This window comes from Medicago truncatula, chromosome 7, assembly GCF_003473485.1.
Source record: "Medicago truncatula cultivar Jemalong A17 chromosome 7, MtrunA17r5.0-ANR, whole genome shotgun sequence".
NCBI classification, from domain to species: Eukaryota; Viridiplantae; Streptophyta; class Magnoliopsida; order Fabales; family Fabaceae; genus Medicago; species Medicago truncatula.
In genome coordinates this window covers 30,888,425-30,909,157 of record NC_053048.1, presented here as the reverse complement: position 1 = coordinate 30,909,157, position 20,733 = coordinate 30,888,425, and the positions used below count along the sequence as shown (strand labels likewise).

Below are 20,733 nucleotides of genomic sequence, written 5' to 3'. Positions count from 1 at the left end.
ATTGAGTTGCTAACTAGGTCATTTTATTTATGATTTATCGGGGTACTTACCAAGATTGTGCAAGTAGACAGTTAACTACGACGCTCTAAGATAAAATAGGTTAACTACAACTGTACTATTAATTTCTTAGAAGGATCCTTTCAATAAATAGACCCCATTAAGGTACAAACCACTCAAATTTTAGACTAAAACCAATCGAATGTGACAATTTTAAACTTTTCACCTTCTTCATCTTTGATCTTGTCCTTTTATATTACATTATAGTAACATTTTTAATTTTGAGAAATAAATTTACAAAATCTACAAATAAATTTCTACGCTAAGTTTCTTAAAATATGCAACTTACTCACTCTAATCCAAATTATAAGAAAAAAAAAATCTATTTTCTTTGTCCCAAATTATAAGCAAAAAAGACCAACTTTTATCATATTTAATTATATTGTTTTAAAAAAAATATTTTTTTAAGGAAATTACATGCAAAGTACATTCAATTTGCTCTCTCTTTCTTTTCTCAATAACCAATAATCAGTGAAAATTGTTTTTACATCTTCCTATAAAACTTATGTTAAGTCAATAATGTATATTGTCAAATAGGTCACCTATTAAGGGACGGAGGGAGTAGAATACATGTTAGCATTTCGGATTAATTAATTGATAACCATGCATTTTGATTTACTGAGTGTAATGTGATTAATAAGGTTTTCCTTCCCAAAACCGTCAAGGACAGTCAACTTCCACTGATTTAAATAAGAGAGCCCGCATTTACCCATATAACGCTTTATCTTTTTCAATACAAGTAGCAACGGTGCTTTGTGATTTTTCAGTGACTACGAGTGGTTCCCATACCAATGGCTGAAGATGAACAAGTTGACAAAGTTACCTTGAGAGTTTTGGTCGATAAAGAGAAAAACAAAGTTCTATTGGCTGAGGCTGGGAAGGATTTTGTTGATGCACTCTTCAGCTTCTTAACATTTCCTTTAGGTACTATTGCTAGACTCGTGGCTGAAGAGTCAAATATCGAAGCAGTGAAATTTGGTAGTTTGAGTTCACTATATCAAAGTGTGAAAGATCTTGATCCACAATATCTATGGTCACATACCTGCAAAGAAATGCTACTTAAGCCAAGAAACTCCATGCAACCTTATTGCTGGAAGCTCAAATTGAACATCAACACCACCGAACCCTTGAACTGCTACTTCTTCTGTGAGGACAATTCTTGCAAAATTGAAAACAGGACTTGTGTGAGCTTATTCAGAAATCAAACATGTATTTGTGGAAAGCTATTCAAAAAAGAAAAACTTATGAAATACTCAATTAGAGAACCCGGATTTGTTAAGGAAACCTCGACTTTTATAGTTTCTGATGATCTTTATGTGATGCCGAATGAAGTTGGAACAAGTTTAGATCTTCTTCAGAAGCTTGGAGTCAATAACATTGACGCTATAGTGATAGAAACCCTCAATATCAGCACGAAAGAGGCATGTTTTTATAGTTATATGTCATATTTTCTGTATATTATTATTGTTATTTTTATTATTATCATTATTATATTGTTTTCATATTAATTATTAAACCCCTATTTTGAATAGGTTGTTGATCTTCTCAAGTTGTCTTTGGTTTCAAAGACTCCTTTGACAAACTTTATCTTTACAAAGCAACAATTAACAAACTTAGACCCAAGAAACCGATTGGAGTTTTGGGTTGGTGAAGAAGATGAACCATCTGATGACAATAACGCTGAGATGGTTGTGAAAGTATTCAGGAGAAAGTCAAATGAACAAATTTTGTTTGTTGAAGCACAAGAAGATTTTGCTGACTTTGTATTTAGTTTTCTAACATTTCCATTAGGAAGTGTTATACATATGTTTGGAGGATTCTCTTTTCTAAGGTGCATTGATAATTTATATAGGAGCATGGTTGATATGAGTCCAGACAGATGTTTAAAGTCAGAACAACTCAAATTCGAACTAACTAGTCCTTTTATTGCTGATCAGTATGGACTTAAGAACCAGATATTGAGGTTACCTTACCACGTTAGAAATTTTAGACTTTATAAATTTGTTGATCCTAAGTCCCCTATATCAGGAGGATTCTCTAGAGGACCATTAACATTCATGGTGACCGACGACTTGGTTGTGACTCCAATGTCGTCAATATCTGGTGTTTCATATTTAGAAAGAATGAAGGTCCCCCTTAATGATGTGGAAGAAAGGGTCATAAGGATCGGTCGTAAGGAGGTAAGGCAATGCTTAAAACTTGAATTTAGAGTTCGGACACATTTACATAGTTACATCTTAATATTACTTCTACCAGATTTATAACTCACAATATTTGGTTTCATGGTAATGCAGGGTCTCAGGATTTTAAAAGCTTCATTGACCACAACTTCTACTTTGACAAATGGTCTCAGCCTGTCCATAATAGAGCAATTCTTGCGTGAAAAAAGTTCATAGGCATTACATAGTTCATTGAAAGCTTAGAATGCTCTTCAATAATATTAGAGCACTATTGTGGCTGCATGGTAGTATTCGATCGAGGGTAGTAATAATTTTGTCTAAAGTATTGTCTTCTTGGTGAATCCTGCCACCACAACTTTTATATGATTCATCAGTTGATGATTATTGTCGTCCAAATAACTCAATGGAATGTATGTCTCTTCATTGTAACACTTTATGATCTTTTGATGAAATTAAATTTTCATTGCAATCTTATTTACCTAAAACAGTATTTAAATTAAATTAGACTATATAGTTCATCAATGGGTAAATATTTCTGATGCAAAAGCTTAGATGAGGGACGGATAGTTCTTTGGATCTGTTTGCAAGCTGACAAGGCCTATGTTATCCACAAATTAATAGGATTCGATTTATGATAATGAAGGATATGGAAATCCTAAATTAAATGAAGAAGAAGAAGTTTGATGTTATTTTGAATCGTTTTCCAACTTTTATACATAGTAGTAGTAGATGTTTTCGATGTTCAATTTTTAAGAGAAGGACAAAAAAATAAAACATTGTCATTATTATCATGGACCTTTAACGGTACATCTCATAAATTGAGGTGTACCGATACTCTGCTTTATAAATTTATAAATTAATGATTATTTTATGAAATAAGTTGTTATTTGTCATTATTTATATTTTAGAAAACATTATCTCATGAGAAAAAAAAACATCATTTCATTGTTTATATGAATTATATTAAATTTTTAACATTTTCTCATAAAAAATAATTAATATTCTTCATTATGAGCAATAAAAATTAAATTTTTTTTTTTTTATTTCATCGACGCTTTTGGTAAATAAAATTTAATTATTATAATTGTCAATAATAGAATTTAATTATTAATTTAATGTTTGGTGTACTGGTACACTCAAAATATTAGATGTACCATAGAATTTGTCTTATTATAATACTACTATCATTTAGTATCATCATCATCAATCAAATGCAGTCAACTAACTTTTTTTTAGAATGTACATATTTGTGTTTGGTTGCTAGACAAGAGGGAGTAACCTTTTCTTTCAAAATAAAAAAATAAAAAGAATGAGGGAGTAACCTTTACAATTAAAAAAGACTCGTTTTTGTACAAAGAAAAAAGACTCGTTTAATAACTATTATTTTATTTCAAAATCAATTAAATATTTTTTTATGTCATTCTTATTTATAAGTTAATAAAAGTGTTAAGTTTGCTAAATCCCTGCAAATTCAATCGATTAACTTATCAACTATCAACTAACTTTTCAGTTATTTGTTGTAAATTCATCCAATTTCCGTTGGGGATGAGGGAATACCGTTTCACTGGGCAATCATACAATTTAATATTTTGATTGTTACTAAACGGTTAATGTGATGTGATTAATAAAATTCTCCTTCCCAAAAAATACAGCCGATTGGTTTGCAACTAGGAGGAAAATATATTAAGTGTCTATGTTTTGTTAGACTCTAGTAAATCCATTTAATCATTTATAATTTCTTGCATTAATTCAGAATACAACAAGGATATAACTTCTTTAAGGATTAATGGATCATCTTTCAATATATAAACCATATAATTGAGTCCATACTCTTTAGCAGTTCTTGCTTTCTTATCTCTTCGAGGTTCTATAACATCTCGTATGATGTTTTCTTAACTATTTTTTTTTATTTTTTATTACAGGACCGTGATCAATGTAGTGCTCCCACTAGCTCCTAATTTAAAAGGGGAATTTATTTTACCCCTACTAGTGCCCATCACTAGTTAACATTTCTCTTCTTTAATTTACAAGGGTATTCATTTTCATAGATATCAAAATCATTTGATTATATAATCACTTTAGCATATCAGTCATAAAACCTAGATGCTTTGTTATTTATGTCATATCCAATGAATATACATTCATAGACTTTACTAGTGAGTTTAACTCTTTTGGGGTCTAGAATCCGAACATAGACAATACAATACTAAGTTCGAAAATAAGATAAATTAGGTTGTCTTTTCTTCATAACGTTATAATTTGATATTTTGTTCATAGACTTATGTACTATATTTAAAATAAATTTCAATTTATGTTACAAAAATTGAACATGTCAAGCTTATCAGTTTTTATTTTTCAAAATTGCAATTGTCAATAAATATTATAAAGTAGTATCTTTTACCATTTATGGTTAATGTGTCATCAAGTTCGCATATATAAAGTTTTTTTAATATTTTTAATTCTTCAAATTAAGTTTTTAAAAAAGAAATCCAAATAAATTAAAAAAATAGGAAATAAAATTAAATGCCTAGTCATTGTACAACCTCGCTAAAATTTTGAAAAATTTTCATGTCCATATTATTGGTCGTCCCTCGCTAATCAAGAAAAACCCAAACGACACAAAGCTGTTACCGTCCTTTTCCCGCTCCTCCCAGGCTCCCACCTTATTATTCAGGTTTATCAAGTTTTTCTTTTTCTTCTTTCTATTATCATGTCTCTTCGTGTTTTAATTTTTAAATATATGCGGCAACTAAAATTTACGGCAACTTTTTTTTTTTTTCTTCACCTTCTCTTCTCTTTCTCGTTGTTTTCTTTTCTCGTTATAGCTCTTGTTATTTCTAGGTATTTTCTTTTCATTATTTTTATAACATGTTAAAATATAATCAATTAATTAATCGAAAGGTTCTAGCACACAAAATCTGTAACTTAGTGTTTTGCTTTCAACCATGAATAAGATAATAGATTTGCTTAATAAATTTAATGTTGTATCGAGTCTTCCTTTTGTCGAAAAAAGCTATAATTTCGTTCCTTCCAAATTACCACGCACAAGCTATGAAGTACGGACACTCCTCGTATTAAGCGTGTTGTCAGACACCGACACATATAATTATATTGAATTATGTGATTTTCTAAAATTATTAGCATTGTCGGTGTGATGTCCGGTGTCCATGCCCGTATCTATGCTTCATAGCGCACAAGCGAACACTTATCAATTGTCCGACCAACACCCAAATGGACACAAAGAAATCACCCCACGAATAGATGGCGAATGCTTTCCATTGATCCGCGACCACTGAAACACATTAGAATTTTGTTGAAATACTCCTGCTGAACCAAAATATCTTTTGTAGAAATCCGGTAACAGAGTAACCGCTAAGCAAAAACGAGACAATTTTAAGGAAACTGATTCATTCCAGATAGTGTCATTAGTAACAACCTGCATATGTGATAAATGTGGTTGACACTTGACAGTATAACCTTGTTTGTTACAGGTTACTTGAACAGGAAAGCGTAATTAAACAAGTTATAAGCTTATCAAAAAATTCCTTTAAATTTGTTGCAGGTTATCTGACTGTGTTCTGAGATTCTTACCATGGCTGAAAATTCCTCAGCTGAGCAAGTCGACAAAGTTTCCCTTAGAGTTGTGGTGCTGAAGGAGAAAAACAAAGTTCTGTTTGCAGAGGCAGGAAAGGATTTTGTTGATGTTCTTTTGAGCTTCTTATCATTGCCTTTAGGGACCATTGCAAAACTCGTGGCAAAGGACTCAAATATTGAATCAGTGAAATTTGGCAGCATTAGCTCATTGTATCAAAGTGTGTCAGATCTTGATACACAATATCTTTGGTCACACACCTGCAAGGAAATGCTACTCAATCCTAACAACTCAGCGGAAGCTTATTGCTGGAATATGAAATTGAACATTGACAATACTGAGTCCTTGAAGTCCTACTACCTCTGTGAGAACGTTTCATGTTTATCTGTTGACCATAAGTACTGTTTGAGTTACTTTAGGAATCAAAAATGTATTTGTGGAAAGCCGTTGAACCGAGAAAAATCCCGGATTTTGAGTAAAGAAATCGGTTTTGTTAAGGAAATGTCAACGTTTATCATATCTGATGATCTCTATGTTATGCCCAATGTTGTTACGGCAAGTTTAAATCTCCTTCAGAAGCTTGGAGTCAATGACATTGATGCTATTGATAAACAAACCGTTAGTATCAACATCACCAAGAAAGAGGTATGTTTCTTGTTCTTTTTGTATGACATGTTTTTTGTTGATTATTATTATTATTATTGTTTTTTATCTCACTAATTCTTCAATATGTGGTTTGAATAGGTGGTTGATCTTCTCAAATTGTCTTTGGTCTCAAAAACTCCTTTGTCGGACTTTATATTTAAAAAGGAACATTTTGTTGAAGATTTAGTTCTAAGTAACCAATTGGAAGTTAATATTGGTAAAGAAAAGGAAGAATCTGATGAAATGGTTGTGAAAGTACTGAGAAGAAAATCAAATAAACAGATTTTGTTTGTTGAAGCAGAGGAAGATTTCGCTGACTTCGTTTTTAGTTTTCTCACTTTCCCCTTAGGAGCAGTGTTGCATACTCGCCAAGGATTCTCTTTTGTAAGCTGCATTGATAATTTATACAAGAGCGTGACTGAATTGAGTTCAGACAAGTGTTTGAGGTCACAGCTTTTCAAAGACATACTAACCAGTCCAACCATTTCTGCTCAATCTGAACTCAGACACCAGATATTACCGATACCTAAAAACAATTATAAGGAAAAAAATACGTCATACAAATTTATTGATCCTAAATCCCCTATTTCTGGTGGATATGCTGGAGCATCATTAACGTTTATGGTGACAGACGAATTGGTTGTGACTCCAATGTCATCCATTGATGGTATTTCATATCTTGAAAGAATGAAGGTCTCACTTAATGACGTGGAGGAAATGGTCCTTAATATTGGCCAGAAGGAGGTAAATGGGAGTGTGTTAGTCTTTCATTTTAATATTTCTTGTATTAGATTCATAACAACTCACCATATTTGATTTCATGTGGTTGCAGGGTCTCGGCATACTTAGAGCTTCATTGACCTCAAAATCTGCCTTGACAAACGGCCTCAACCAGTTCATTGGTTAGTATATTAGACCAAACATAATCTCATCCTACATTATAATTATAATAAACACAATTTTAAAGTTCATCGATAAAATTTTTCAAAAATAGTCGCTTCGAACACGTTCAGTGAAGTATTGTTAACCAGAATTTAGAGACCAAATTTTGAAGGAATTTGAAGAGTGATTAAAAATGGAAGTTGGTATATTTAGAGAGACCAATAACATATTTAGCCCTTGTTTGTATATTATCTTTAAAATTGACTGGTTGTGCCTGCATACTATTTTCATATTTGAAATACTTGTTTCTAAACTAACATAGGCACTAATTCACTAACACATTTTTAATATAACAATTAAGAAGGAGAAATTACCGACTATTTTCACAACTCATGCTTATAAAAATATTAGATGACTGCTAATATTAGATGACTGCATTTAATATAACAAGTAGTACTAATTTTCCATAAGGTAACTGTATGTATATTGGATGTTTATATGATCTAAGGGTAATGGGGAGTAAGGACACTTACTGTCAATAAAATTAAGTAATTAAAAATGAACAAAAGGTGAGAAGGGAAGAGAGTGACAGTCATAAAGGGTGTGTAATCTTGGTCACTGGTTTGTTAAATAGTTTTGAATATGTACTAACTACTTCTTTATTATATGTGCATGTACATGGCAGGAAGTAGATCTGTTCAGGCTAATTTGTCATCTAATGCTAGACCCTTAAAGAAGCCAAAGGTAGAAAAATGAAGCTCGAGATAACCTATGGTGTGAGTGATAACTGATTAGAGGATTGTTCTTTTTCATTTATCATCAACATTATTTCCTGTAACTATGGTGTGATAACTGATTACGGAGGATGGTTATGAGAAAGGATATTTCTATTTTGGTGTTTGAAATATGTGGTTTTGTTTTAGTGATTTGGATGATCATAGTTTATTTTGGTATTCTGTCATGGTTTACTTCTTGTGAAAAGACTAAGGGGAGTATGTTCCTCTATTGTCATGTCTTGTTAGCGTTTCGTTTTATTTTCCTTTTCACAAATATACATTTTGTTACTTCAGTTATATTTTTTTTTGAAAGATAGTATTGGTCCATAATTAATTCCAATGCCTTAATATGCGAAACCGCGGCATAATAAAAGTTAGACAAAAGTCGATGCAATTTGAAGTCCTTAACTTATGTTAAATTCCATTCAAGCAGATGTTGAATCACTTGGTTACTGAATGGGGAGGACTGCCATTAATTTGTTAGACTTCCATCCCCCCAATTCTAATTAATAGGAAGGTATTGTTCTGCAGATTAAGAAATGGAGAGCAGATAGCAAAACTATGAACAAAAAAACTCCTATCGAATTCCCTGCTAGGACTTCTCCTTCTCTAGATTATCATTGTAAGGAAAACAATCAAGGGTTTTGCTAGGGTTATCTCTGCTATATTGTGATATGGCTGAAATAAATATGGGATGTTTTCCGTTGGAAGGGGGTTTGTCACCTTGAATGTTATCGGTCCTCTAGCAAATCCTCCTGAGATAGGATTTAGGATCAACATATTTATAAAATCTGTCATTAAAAAGGTTTTTACGCAAGTGGTGAAGAAGAGAGGAGTGAATGGATTGGTTTGGAAACGAGGGTGAGGGTTGTGTGGTGAGAGCGTGGGACCCGTGCAAGGCAGTTTATGGCTACGTCGTCGGATGAGATCAGGTTCGAGTTTTGGTTCTTCTTCATAGCTTTCTACCTTTTTCTTTGCCTTTACTTCTCAGACTGGGGAACGATAACAAAATCACACATGTTTTGCTATGTTATTCTAGTTGTGTTTTGAAATATGATTATATAGTTATTAATATTTGATTCGGTGAAAGAAGCATCAAGTTGAGATGGCCGAGTTGGTCTAAGGCGCCAGATTAAGGTTCTGGTCCGATAGGGTGTGGGTTCAAATCCCACTCTCAACATGTTTTCTTTATTATTTTTTCAAATGCACGCGCACCCTCTATGGAAAGTTACGCACGCCACGCTATCGAATGGCCGAGTTATGTTGAAAGAGTTTTACCATATTAATTTGCTGAATTATGACATTTGATAGTAGGGATACTCTATTAGATCAATTTTTATTATGTTCCTGCAAAATGTTATGAAATTTGGGAATGGTTTCTTTTTAATTATCATCAATATTCTATCTTCTTCAATAAATGTACAGCACCTAAAGTGTTATTAGTAGTACTTCTTTCTCCAAGTAAATAAAAGGTAATCATATATAAGATGTTCATATGATATAAATCTAAGAGCAGTAGAGAATGATAGTTATTGTTGGCTCTAAAGAAAGTAGAGTAATTAAAAACGAAGATGAAAAAGTAAGAAAAAATGATTGAAAGGTGAGAAGGCAATAGAGAGAGTCAAAAAGCTAAGGTTATGTTTAAGTGATTTGGATGGTCATAGACTCGTAGTTTATTTTGTACTCTGTTGTTATAAGCTGATTGTGATGAAACAAGTATTCATTCATAAGATAAACAATGTGCTTTCGTTCTTCATTTATGACTGTTGGATCATTTTTGGACCAAAAACAATTTCAATGTCCTCCGTCCATACCTTGCCGTTCAAGTCCATTATTGTCGTCGGAGATGAAATAATAAAATTTGTTGAAAAGATCACACATCATAGTAAGATGCAAGGTTGATGATTGTGAATCTCAGAAAATAGCGATTTGCTCACATTCCTCTGTTACAGTGTTATATTTGACAACATTTTATACTAGATAGTGTAACCTGGAACAATAGTGGCTTGTTCCAATTCCGCTATGCTATAATCGATGTTTGAATACAGTCCTAGACTCCTAGCAATAGTATGGAGTTTACTTCAAAACAGGCTTCCAACCACTTGAGAGAAATCTATTACAACGAATCTTTGCACCCGACTTTGTCTCGTTATCCAACGGTGGTTGTTCTTAATACTCTCATCATAGATCCTTCACTATTTTTATGTAGAGGAAGAATCCATGTTGGTGTTTAATACACTAAACTTAAAAAGAAAAGTGATATGTTCTTTTAGAAAAGGAAATTTTTAAAGAAAAAATACCAAGAACATGATTTGGAAATACTTTTTAATATCCTCAAAATTGAGAGTAATCTAGATCATGATGTAAAGCAATCAAGTAGTGTGAATCAATTAAGTAGTGTGAATACGATTATATTGTTTTATCGAGAGTTATGATTAGAGAGTTATGATTCTAGAAATGACTTTATATTAGTCATATAGAAACGCAAAACTCTGGATGTACAACACCTAATGTTGTCAACAACCTTTATTTACAAAGTCCGTAAGAAATTCTATGTTGAGTCTTGTTAATTTCTTCAAGTCTTCAGCTCTTTACAGAGAGAGAAATCTGAGAGACGTTGAAGAGGTGTCAACGCACTATTTGAGTCCTTAAGCTTGATCATAGATGTTGGAATGTTTCTTTATATGATTAATGTCGTTGAAAGGTCATTTGAAGTTCTTTGTTTGTTTCTTCACGTGGTCACAAGAGAACAAACTATATTATCTGAGTCTGATAGTGACCTTTTCAAAAGATGACAAAACTAGTCAGAGTCTTCTGATGTTGACATGGCCTTCAGAGTCTGAGTCCTTTAAATGCTTCATTTCTTCAAAGTCCAAGTCTTTTAGTCCTTTAGTGGCCTGTATCCTTCGGATTTTGGTCCAAAACATCAGCTTCTCTTCAAAGTTCAAATGCTTTTAAGTGTGCTCATGGTCTTGTTCTTTCAAGATAAAAACTTTATTTAATATTGTGAATTTATTTCTCTTATCCTGCATATACTTAAACACACATAAGCATATTCAATTTTTCTTTTATACTTTGTTATCATCAAAACATCACTTGTATTGAACAAAACCCATTTTAGTTCAACATAGATCATCATGGTTGTTCCACTAGGTAAGTGATGGGAATGTCATTGTCTGGTAGCCGAGTATTGATGGGAGTAATGGACTTACTAAGATTGATGCATTGTGAAATCTTGAAGTGGATACCTTGAGTGTCGTAATCAAATGATTATAGTGAAAGATGTTCTCTCATTGATATTATAAAATACACTATGGAGTGTGGAGTGGACTGGACTAGCTATCAAAGTTGATAGTCAATTAGTATAAGTTTGTGTCTAATTCTTTATAGTTTAACTTCACAATATCTTTTTGTGTTGGATTAAAGTTAAATGTTTTGATAAAGAACTTTTGTTCAACCGTTATGAACAAGTTGTCTGAAACTACTAGGAAAAGTAAAATTAGGGAGGAAAATTTGTGACGGAAAATATAAAATTCCTCACAAATTCTTTGGTCGTAAAATTTAATGACGGAATTGGAGAAGGATTTTATGTTTTCCCTCACTAAATTTCCCTCACTAATTTTTGTTTTTTAGTAGTGAAAGAAATTGTCAACAAAAAAAGTACAAAAATAAAAAATACTAAAATACAATTCAAACTTCTCTTTATTGTGTTTTCCACCCACTTCCATTTCATTCTTCAAATCACAGTGTTGATATATGAAAGAAGAAGAGAAAGAAGGTAACTAAGTTTTTGTTCTTTCTTTCTTACTCATCAAACAGGGATGATTTTAGGTGTTTTTTTTAGCTAGAATTACCTCTCTGCATTATTTTTCCCTTTTTCTATCTAAATTAGTGTCACATAAATTGTGTAGTTTATAGTTTTATGCAGTTGTTTGATTTAACATCATTTTGCGTTGTTTGATTCCTATTAAAAGATTGTTTTCAGTCAATTACACATTCAACAAACGGTTTCCGTACTTATAAATATTACATTGATAAAAAACATATTTAACCATTTACTTTATAAATTATGATTTACATTAATTATCTATCAAACATTTTTTTTATTCTTTAAAAAAAAATAAAGTCAAACTTTTTTTATTTTTTTGAAATAAATAAATAAATAAAACGTCTTTCTAATGCAATAAATCCACAAACTCTCATAAAATCTTACTACCTTAGATCCTGTTATTAATTTATTTAAAACTTGTTCGTCGTGATTCAATTGTTGGTTAAACATGACTTCCATTTGCTGGTTCAATTTTCCGTCCGAATTTTAAATTATGAGTCGGCGCCACTTATAAAGGAGCCAAACACTCGATTCTAAAACCCTAAGGCTTTGTTTGCAAGTTTTGAGGGGAGGGGAAGGAAATGCTTAGGATCGGAAAGGAAGGGAAGGGAGAAAGGAGGGAAAGTCTTCCCTTTGTTTGTGAGTTAAAGAAACCAAACAAGGAAAAGAGATAGAAAGCTTATGTGATGATTTTACTATTTTACCCTTTTTCTCTTAAAATCAATATAGTGTGTTATACTTTGTAATTTATCTTGTATATTATTTTTGTCCTTAATTGGAATTTTGAATTATTATGAAGGAACAATTATCAATTTGTATGTTTAACCCCCAAAACCCCCAATTTTGGGGTACCTTTTTTTTTACCAAAACAAAATTAACTATTATCATTAATCAACCAATGTTCAATACAAGAAGGATAAGAATAAAAAATGCGGTGACTAGCCCAAGAACAGGCCGCCCTAGCTAAAGTATGAGCAACCATGTTCGCTTGTCTCCTAACAAACTTCACCTTGAAGTTAGATAATACTAGAAACAATAGCATAAAATTTCAAATCAACATGACCCGGAGACGACAGAGCTTGCACTAGAGTAGCTGAGTCGAATTTGTGGGAACTTTAAAATTGGACAAATGAATCCCTTTAAAAACCCCCAAAACTTTTCCCTTTTTTCATAAAACTCCCAAACAAGGATTTATCTCTCCATAAGTCTTTCCTTTCCCTCCTCTCCAAAACCCACTCCCAAACAAAGCCTTAAAGGACGCAAATCTATTACTCTCTTCTCCCCCTTGTCGCTCCTTCCACCTTATTGTTCGGGTTTATCAAGTTTTTCTTTTTCATCTTTCTATTATCATGTCTTTTCATATTTAAATATATGCGGCAACAAAAAGTTACGGATGCTATTTCATATTCTCTTTCTATTATTACCTTGTAACTTTTTTTGTTCCACCTTCTCTTCTCTTTGTCGTTTTTCTTTTTGCTCGTTGTAGTTTTTTTTTTTTTTTTTTCCAGGTTTTTTACCTGATCGGGAAAGGGAAATTAAACAAGTTATAAGTTTATCTGAAAATTCCTTTAACTTTGTTGTTACAGGTTATCTGACTGTGTTCTGAGATTCTTACCATGACTGGACAAGTTGACAAAGTAACCCTAAGAGTTTTGGTGGACAAGGAGAAAAACAAAGTTCTGTTTACTGAGGCAGATAAGGATTTTGTTGATGTTCTTTTGAGTTTCTTAACATTACCCTTAGGTACTATCGCAGGAATCGTGGATAAAGAGTCAAATATTGAAGCAGTGAGATTTGGCAGCATAAGTTCACTCTATCAAAGTGTGTCAGTTCTTGATCAACAATATCTACACTCACAAATCTGCAAGGAGATGCTACTTAATCCTATAAACCGATCGGGCGCTTATTGCAGGAATATGAAACTGAACATTGACAATACTGAGCCCTTGAAGTCATTCTACCTCTGTGAGAATGTGGCATGCAAAATTGAAAATAGGTCTTGTTTGAGTTACTATATGAATCAAAAATGTATTTGTGGAAAGCTGTTGAACCGAGAAAAAAACCCTGATTTTGAGTAAAGAAATTGGTTTTATTAATGAAATGTCGACGTTTATTGTATCTGATGATCTATATGTTATGCCAAATGTTGTTACGACAAGTTTAAGTCTCCTTCAGAAGCTTGGAGTCAATGACATTGATGCTATTGATAAACAAACCATTAATATCAACATCACCAAGAAAGAGGTATGTTTTCTTATTCTGTGTTTGTATGACTTATTTTTTGTTCATTATTATTATTATTTATTGTTTTTTGCCTCACTAATTCTTCAATATGTGGTTTGAATAGGTACTTGATCTTCTCAAATTGTCTTTGGTTTCAAAAACTCCACTATCCGAATTTATATTTAAAAAGCAACACTCTGTTGAAAATTTAGTCCCAAATAACTGAATGGAGGTTAATATTGGTAAGGAAAAGGAACAATCTGATGAAATGGTTGTGAGAGTACTGAGAAGAAAATCAAATAAACAGATTTTGTTTGTTGAAGCAGATGATGATTTTGCTGATTTGGTTTTTAGTTTTCTCACTTTTCCTTTGGGATCGGTGTTGCATATTCTCCAAGGATTCTCTTTTATAAGCTGCTTTGATAATTTATATAAGAGTGTGACTGAATTGAGTTCAGACAAGTGTTTGAGGTCACAACTTATGAAAGACAGACTAACCATTCCAATGATTTCCATACAATCTGAACTCAGGAACCAGATATTACCGATACCTAAAAACAATTATAAGGAAAAAAGTATGTCATATCAATTTGTTGATCCTAAATCCCCTATTTCTGGAGGATATGCTAGAGCACCATTAACGTTTATGGTGACAGACGAATTGGTTGTGACTCCAATGTCATCCATTGATGGTATTTCATATCTTGAAAGAATGAAGGTTCCCCTTAGTGACGTGGAGGAAATGGTCGTTAATATTGGCCAGAAGGAGGTAAAAGGGAGCGTGTTAGTCTTTCATTTTAATATTTCTTATATTAGATTCATAACAACTCACCATATTTGATTTCATGTGGTTGCAGGGTCTCAGCATACTTAGAGCTTCATTGACCTCAAAATCTGCCTTGACAAACGGTCTCAACCAGTACATAGGTTAGTACAGTATTAGACCAAACAAAACCTCATCCTACATTATAATTATAACAAAAAAAAATATTAAAGTTCATCGAGAAAATTCATCTAAAATCACTTTTTGAACATGTCACGTGAACTTTTGTTAAAAAGAAAGGACTAATATTGCTAACAGAAATTTATAGAAATACTGTATGCTACACAATTTATGCTTATAAAAACATTAGATAACTGCATTGAATTATAATATTTGATAGTTGTTGGACTTTATTATAGTCAATTTTTATGTTTCCTGTAAAATATTCTGAATTATAATATTTTGAATATGTACTAATTACTCCTTTATTATATGTACATGTACATTTCAGGAAGTAGATCTGTTCAGGCTAATTTGTCATCTAATGCTAGCCCCTTGAAGAAGCCAAAGATAGAAAAATGAAGCTCGAGATAACCTTTGGTGTGAGTGATAACTGATTACGGAGGATGGTTTTGAAAAAGCATGTTTCTATTTTGGTGTTTGAAATATGTGGTTTTAATTAAGTGATTTGAATTAATGATCATAGTTTATTTTGTATTCTGTCATGGTTTACTTCTTGAGAAAAAACCAAGGGGAGTTTGTCTCTCTATTGTCATGTCTTTTAAGTATGTCGTTTTATTTTTCTTTTTACATCAGAAAAAAACGAAAAAATTTTAAAAAAAATTCATGTATTTTTCTCACATACATTTTTCCACCTCAGTTATATAACTATTGTTGTTTATGTGAGATGACTATATATATATTATTGATCCATAGATTAACATTTAACACCAGAAAAAAGTCGATGCAATTTAAATTACTTTACTTTTGTAAAATGCCGTTCTACCAGAAGTTGAATCACTTGTTACTGAACGAGACGGAAGCCAAGGGTAACCATGGATCTATTAAACTTCCATCCCTCATCCTCCAATTCTAATTAGTAGGTGTTTGTATTAAGAGAAGTGCCTCCAATATTTTATTTTTTGTTAGTATAAGATGTGTTTCTTGCACTCTAAGGAACTAAAATGAAAGGATTGAATTGAGAAATTGAGAGGGAGAGAGTATGAGTGAATTGTAATTCTATTGGTAATGAATAGAGAGTGATTACATGTGGTGTATTTATAGAATTTTCTAATTACTTGGATCACAGGTAAACTAACTAATACTAACAAACTTGTTTGTTACTAACCACCAACTTCTCTAACTAACTATTTGTAACTAAGTTTGTTAAAAAAAAACTATCTGTAATGTAACTAAGAAATGCTTTGTGGTTCAATTTAACTACTATTCATCAATCAATTGACTGATGTCTATCTTCAAGTCCTTAGTTAGTATGTCTGCAATCTATGATTCACTTAGAAAATGTTTCACTTCTAGCCTGCCATTGTTTACTTGCTCCCTTAAGAAGTGAAAACTGATTGAGCTTCAATGTGCTTACTTCTGCCATGTAGAATAGGACTTTTGTCCATATTTATAGCAGACCTATCTTCAATTTGCATTGTGATTGGATTCTTCACTTGAATCTTCAACTCCTTTAGAACTAATCCGATCCAAATAGCTTGAAAAACTGCATAAGAACCAGATATGCATTCCTCTTCACATGAGGATAATGGTACTACTAGTTGCTTCCTTGAGCACCAAGAAATTAGAGCTCAATACAATTTAAACAAATAACCTGCAGTGCTTCTTTTATCAACCTTGTCGCCACACCAGTCCACGTCTGAGAAGCATGTGATGAATGCTTCTTCTTGGTCTGAGGATCGATGAACATGATACAATAACATATGGTGTTATTTAGATACCTGAGCATCCTCCTTGCAACGTTCATGTGAGATTTTCTAGAAACATACATGTTCTAATTAAGCTAACTACAAAACTTATGTCAGGCTTGTTATTGCATAGATACCTTGCTGATCCGACAATTTGTTTGAAAATTATTGAATCGATTTTCTTTTCATCAGCGTTCGTCTCATAATAGAGCATCCCATGACTTTATTGGTGGGGCCAGTGATTTTTCACCTCTCCTTGGTGGGACGAGTAGTTTTCCACTTCTCCAAAGAGAGGAATCACTTCCCAAGGCTTAATAGTAATTAGTTCAAAAATTCAGATATTTTTCTACTATCTCTAACATGGTTCGCTTGGTACGTGGTTTCTCGAGAATTCCTTGCGAATTTTTGACGAACTATTTCATAACAGTACGCGAACCGGTTCGCGGTTCTCAGGCCACCCATGCGAATTATGTATCTATGCTACAATCAACCATATTGAACCTTTCGATGATTTCTTATGATGCAGAATTATTCATGTTGAAGTTTTTATGAATTATATTCCTATGAAGTAGGATATATTACCTAAGTCTATCATCTCAAACTCTTTCATCGTAAGAATCTTGAATTTCATTGCATTGGTATTGATTAACAGTAAATCAAAGAAGAGGGTTCTAAGCCAAGCCATTATGGTGTTGTGATTAAAAAAAAATGTCTACACATTAAAGCCATCTTTATCATTTTTTAATATTTTGATATATATTCAGTCTACCATTTTGTAATATTTATAGTAACAACTATTCCAATGTTAGTAAATTAGTTAAATTGAGGTCATTTTATTCATTTTTTGAATAATTATAATAATAAGAGTAATTATACTTTAATATAAAAATCTTGCATAGTATACATATTTATTATTTATATAAAAATACACACATTTTTCAATTCATAGAAAGAAAAAAAAGTACAAATTAATATCATCTTTGTCAATTTGTAATATTTTGACATGTTTTTGTCCATCAATTTTTAATATTTAGTAACAACTATTCCAATGTTACTAATTAGTTAAATTAAATTTTTTAATGTATATTCTAAAAAAAATTAGTGAATTAATGTATCTTCTAATTAATAACAAGATTAATTATAATATAGTAATTATAGTTTAACATAAAAAAATATCATGCACATCATACATATTTATTATTTATAAATTTATTTAAAACTATAAATATTTGTCAATGATATATAAATAACATTGTAACAAAAAAATGATATATAAATAATACGAGACTCATTAACATTATCCTTAATCATTAACGATATCTTTATAATTTGTAATATTTCGACTTTTTTAGGGCAAATTGTCGTAGTTTTGGTTTACCACTTTATAATTGTTTCAGACTGGCATAAAGCCTAAAAAGAGTGGTCCAATAGGTTTAGACCCACTTTACTTAGAGTTGAGGATGCACACGAGAAGCTTTGTGCGACATACCACACAGAAGCGCAATTGAACCAATCCTATTGTTAAAGCCCACGATAACGGTTCCCACAGATGACGACGCATATCGCAAAGACAGTTACCATCATGTTCGCTTATATAAGTGTGACCATGTGTTACGCCCAAGGTTTGAAATAACGATAGTTAAGTTAAAAGATCAACTTATCTCTCTCTCCCTCTCTCTCTAATAATTAAAAAAAAGAATCTATAATAATAAGGATAGTTTTGTAAAATTACTTATAATTTCTCTTTTTTGTATTAAATTTATTACATTTTTTAATTCATCCGAAATGGTCAAAATTAGGGGTGTTAAAATCCAAACCAATCCAAAATGAAACTGCAAATCGATAAAACAAATCCAATTTTTTTGGATGCATTGGATGTTGTTTTGTAAAAACGGCAAGGATCGGATCATATTATAGGTCACTTTGCAAAATCGAATCAAACCAAACTGAATTGCAAAAGTAAATTTTAATACTGATAATATTTCGTTTCCTCAAAAAATTGTTTTTTAAATTTTTTACTCCCTCCGTTTTAAAATGAGTGTTGTTTTAAACTGAACGTCACTTTCAGTTTCCAATGCAATAATAATTTTTTCTTTTCAATTGTACCCTTCAATTAATACTATATATACTACATCCAAAATATTATTTTTTCTTTAATGAAAAACAAATCAATACAGTTGATTAGTATAATTTGGTAAAATAATATCTTTCTTTTAATTAATGTATTTCTTAATCCGTGTGCAACTGACTACAACGACACTCGTTTTGAAACGGAGGGAATATTTTCTAAAATACAGTTGCAATCAATTCTGCCTACTTTTGTTTTCCGTGTTCAAAGAAGATGTATCGTTAATTACAATCTCAAGGAAAACCACAAATGGTTGGAATTTGATCAAGTTTTTAATGAACCATCATGACAATAGCCAAACGTTTTTCTGGCCAATTGCTACTTCAAGACTTTTGCACTATCTGATGTGATTAATAGTTTCATTTCACATTCTGAAACTGTCTATAAACTACACGTTGAAAGAAAGAATCCATTTTATTTGTTGAAAAAGTTGTATTCCTATCCTAATTGCTTATTCTCAGGGTAATCTGCAATTTCTTTACTATGGCAGCTGACATTGCAACTGAATCATTTGAACAAGGTGACAAAGTTACCTTGAGAGTTTTGGTGGACAAACAAAAGAGCAAAGTTGTGTATGCTGAAGCAGGGAAGGATTTTGTTGATGCTCTTTTCAGCTTCTTAACATTGCCTTTAGGTACTATTGCAAGACTTGTGGCAAAGGAGTCAGATATTGAAGCAGTGATATTTGGCAGCATTAATTCACTGTATCAAAGTGTGACAGATCTTGATCAACAATATCTATTTAATCAAACCTGCAAAGAAATGCTACTAACGCCCAGAAACTTCATGGAAAGTTTAATTCAGCATATGAAACTGAACATAGACAACACACCTGTGCAGTATTTTGCATGCGAGGACTGGCAGTTTTGTAGGGGAGATATAAGTGGGACCCGTGTAACTACTTTTAGGAATCAGAAATGCATTTGTGGAAAGCGTTTGAATGCACCATCTCTCTTTCACGTTGTCCCGATTACTGATGTGAATGGCTTTTTTAAGGATACTGCTACTTTTTTAATTCGGGATGATTTTTGTGTGATGCCTGATGATCTCGAAACAAGTCTGTTTTTGCTTAAGAAGCAAGGATTCAGTGACTTTGCAAATGTAGAGAAAAAAACGCTACATATCACCAAGAATGAGGTATGTTTTCTCAGTTTCCATATTGTCATCTTAGCTGTTGATTTTTTTAAATGATTTTTTTTTTTTTTAATTCATAAGATAAATTTTTATTTGTGTAGGTAGTTGATCTTCTCAAGTTGTCCTTGCTCTCCAAAACTCCTATGACAGACTTTATCTTTAAAAATGGGAAATTTGCTAAACCAAACTCAACATTCCAGTCTGAGATTAGGATTGGAAAGGACTTACCATCTGACCAGGGTAATCATATGGTTGTGAAAGTACTGAGAAGAAAATCAAACAGAAAGATTTTGTTTGCTACATCAGAGGAAGATTTTGCAGACTTTCTTTTCAGCTTTCTTACGTTCCCCTTAGGAGGAGTATTGCAAATTCTAGAAGGATTATCTTCTATAAGCAGCATTGATGTTTTATATACAAGCATGACTGAATTGAGTTCAGATCAATTTTTAAGGTCTAAGGTACTCAAAGACGAGCTAGCTGATCCTCGTATATTTCCAGGATTTAAACTCAAGAACCAGATACTGCCAATTGGAACACGTGAATTAACTTCCAAGTTAGTTAATGGTACACTTGCGACATTTGTCGATCCCAATTAA

General features: G+C 32.1%; 3 protein-coding genes and 1 non-coding gene across 4 annotated transcripts; all 4 read left to right on the top strand.

The window, feature by feature from the left end:
* Positions 1 to 848: 848 nt before the first annotated feature.
* LOC25498679 (uncharacterized) lies at positions 849 to 2,453 on the top strand. Its single transcript, XM_013593611.1, has 3 exons — positions 849 to 1,478; positions 1,590 to 2,237; positions 2,352 to 2,453. Exons 1-3 carry the CDS (start codon positions 849 to 851, stop codon positions 2,451 to 2,453), a joined length of 1,380 nt encoding a protein of 459 aa, XP_013449065.1.
* Positions 2,454 to 5,829: 3,376 nt separating this feature from the next.
* LOC25498678 (uncharacterized) lies at positions 5,830 to 8,112 on the top strand. Its single transcript, XM_013593610.1, has 4 exons — positions 5,830 to 6,474; positions 6,574 to 7,218; positions 7,307 to 7,376; positions 8,042 to 8,112. Exons 1-4 carry the CDS (start codon positions 5,830 to 5,832, stop codon positions 8,110 to 8,112), a joined length of 1,431 nt encoding a protein of 476 aa, XP_013449064.1.
* Positions 8,113 to 9,231: 1,119 nt separating this feature from the next.
* Positions 9,232 to 9,312, top strand: TRNAL-AAG (transfer RNA leucine (anticodon AAG)). Its single transcript has one exon. It is a non-coding gene; the product is annotated as a tRNA-Leu (tRNA).
* Positions 9,313 to 19,486: 10,174 nt separating this feature from the next.
* LOC120577057 (uncharacterized) lies at positions 19,487 to 20,733 on the top strand. The gene is made up of 2 exons (XM_039827963.1): positions 19,487 to 20,140; positions 20,239 to 20,733. Exons 1-2 carry the CDS (start codon positions 19,487 to 19,489, stop codon positions 20,731 to 20,733), a joined length of 1,149 nt encoding a protein of 382 aa, XP_039683897.1.

What these genes read in the sequence shown, in the direction of transcription:
- LOC25498679 (XM_013593611.1), top strand. Translation starts at nt 849, where the DNA reads ATGGCTGAAGATGAACAAGTTGACAAAGTTACCTTGAGAGTTTTGGTC. An exon ending in TCAATATCAGCACGAAAGAG is followed by an intron (nt 1,479 to 1,589) that starts GCATGTTTTTAT and finishes TATTTTGAATAG; the next exon opens with GTTGTTGATCTTCTCAAGTT. An exon ending in TAAGGATCGGTCGTAAGGAG is followed by an intron (nt 2,238 to 2,351) that starts GTAAGGCAATGC and finishes ATGGTAATGCAG; the next exon opens with GGTCTCAGGATTTTAAAAGC.
- LOC25498678 (XM_013593610.1), top strand. Translation starts at nt 5,830, where the DNA reads ATGGCTGAAAATTCCTCAGCTGAGCAAGTCGACAAAGTTTCCCTTAGA. An exon ending in TCAACATCACCAAGAAAGAG is followed by an intron (nt 6,475 to 6,573) that starts GTATGTTTCTTG and finishes TGGTTTGAATAG; the next exon opens with GTGGTTGATCTTCTCAAATT. An exon ending in TTAATATTGGCCAGAAGGAG is followed by an intron (nt 7,219 to 7,306) that starts GTAAATGGGAGT and finishes ATGTGGTTGCAG; the next exon opens with GGTCTCGGCATACTTAGAGC.
- LOC120577057 (XM_039827963.1), top strand. Translation starts at nt 19,487, where the DNA reads ATGGCAGCTGACATTGCAACTGAATCATTTGAACAAGGTGACAAAGTT. An exon ending in TACATATCACCAAGAATGAG is followed by an intron (nt 20,141 to 20,238) that starts GTATGTTTTCTC and finishes TTATTTGTGTAG; the next exon opens with GTAGTTGATCTTCTCAAGTT.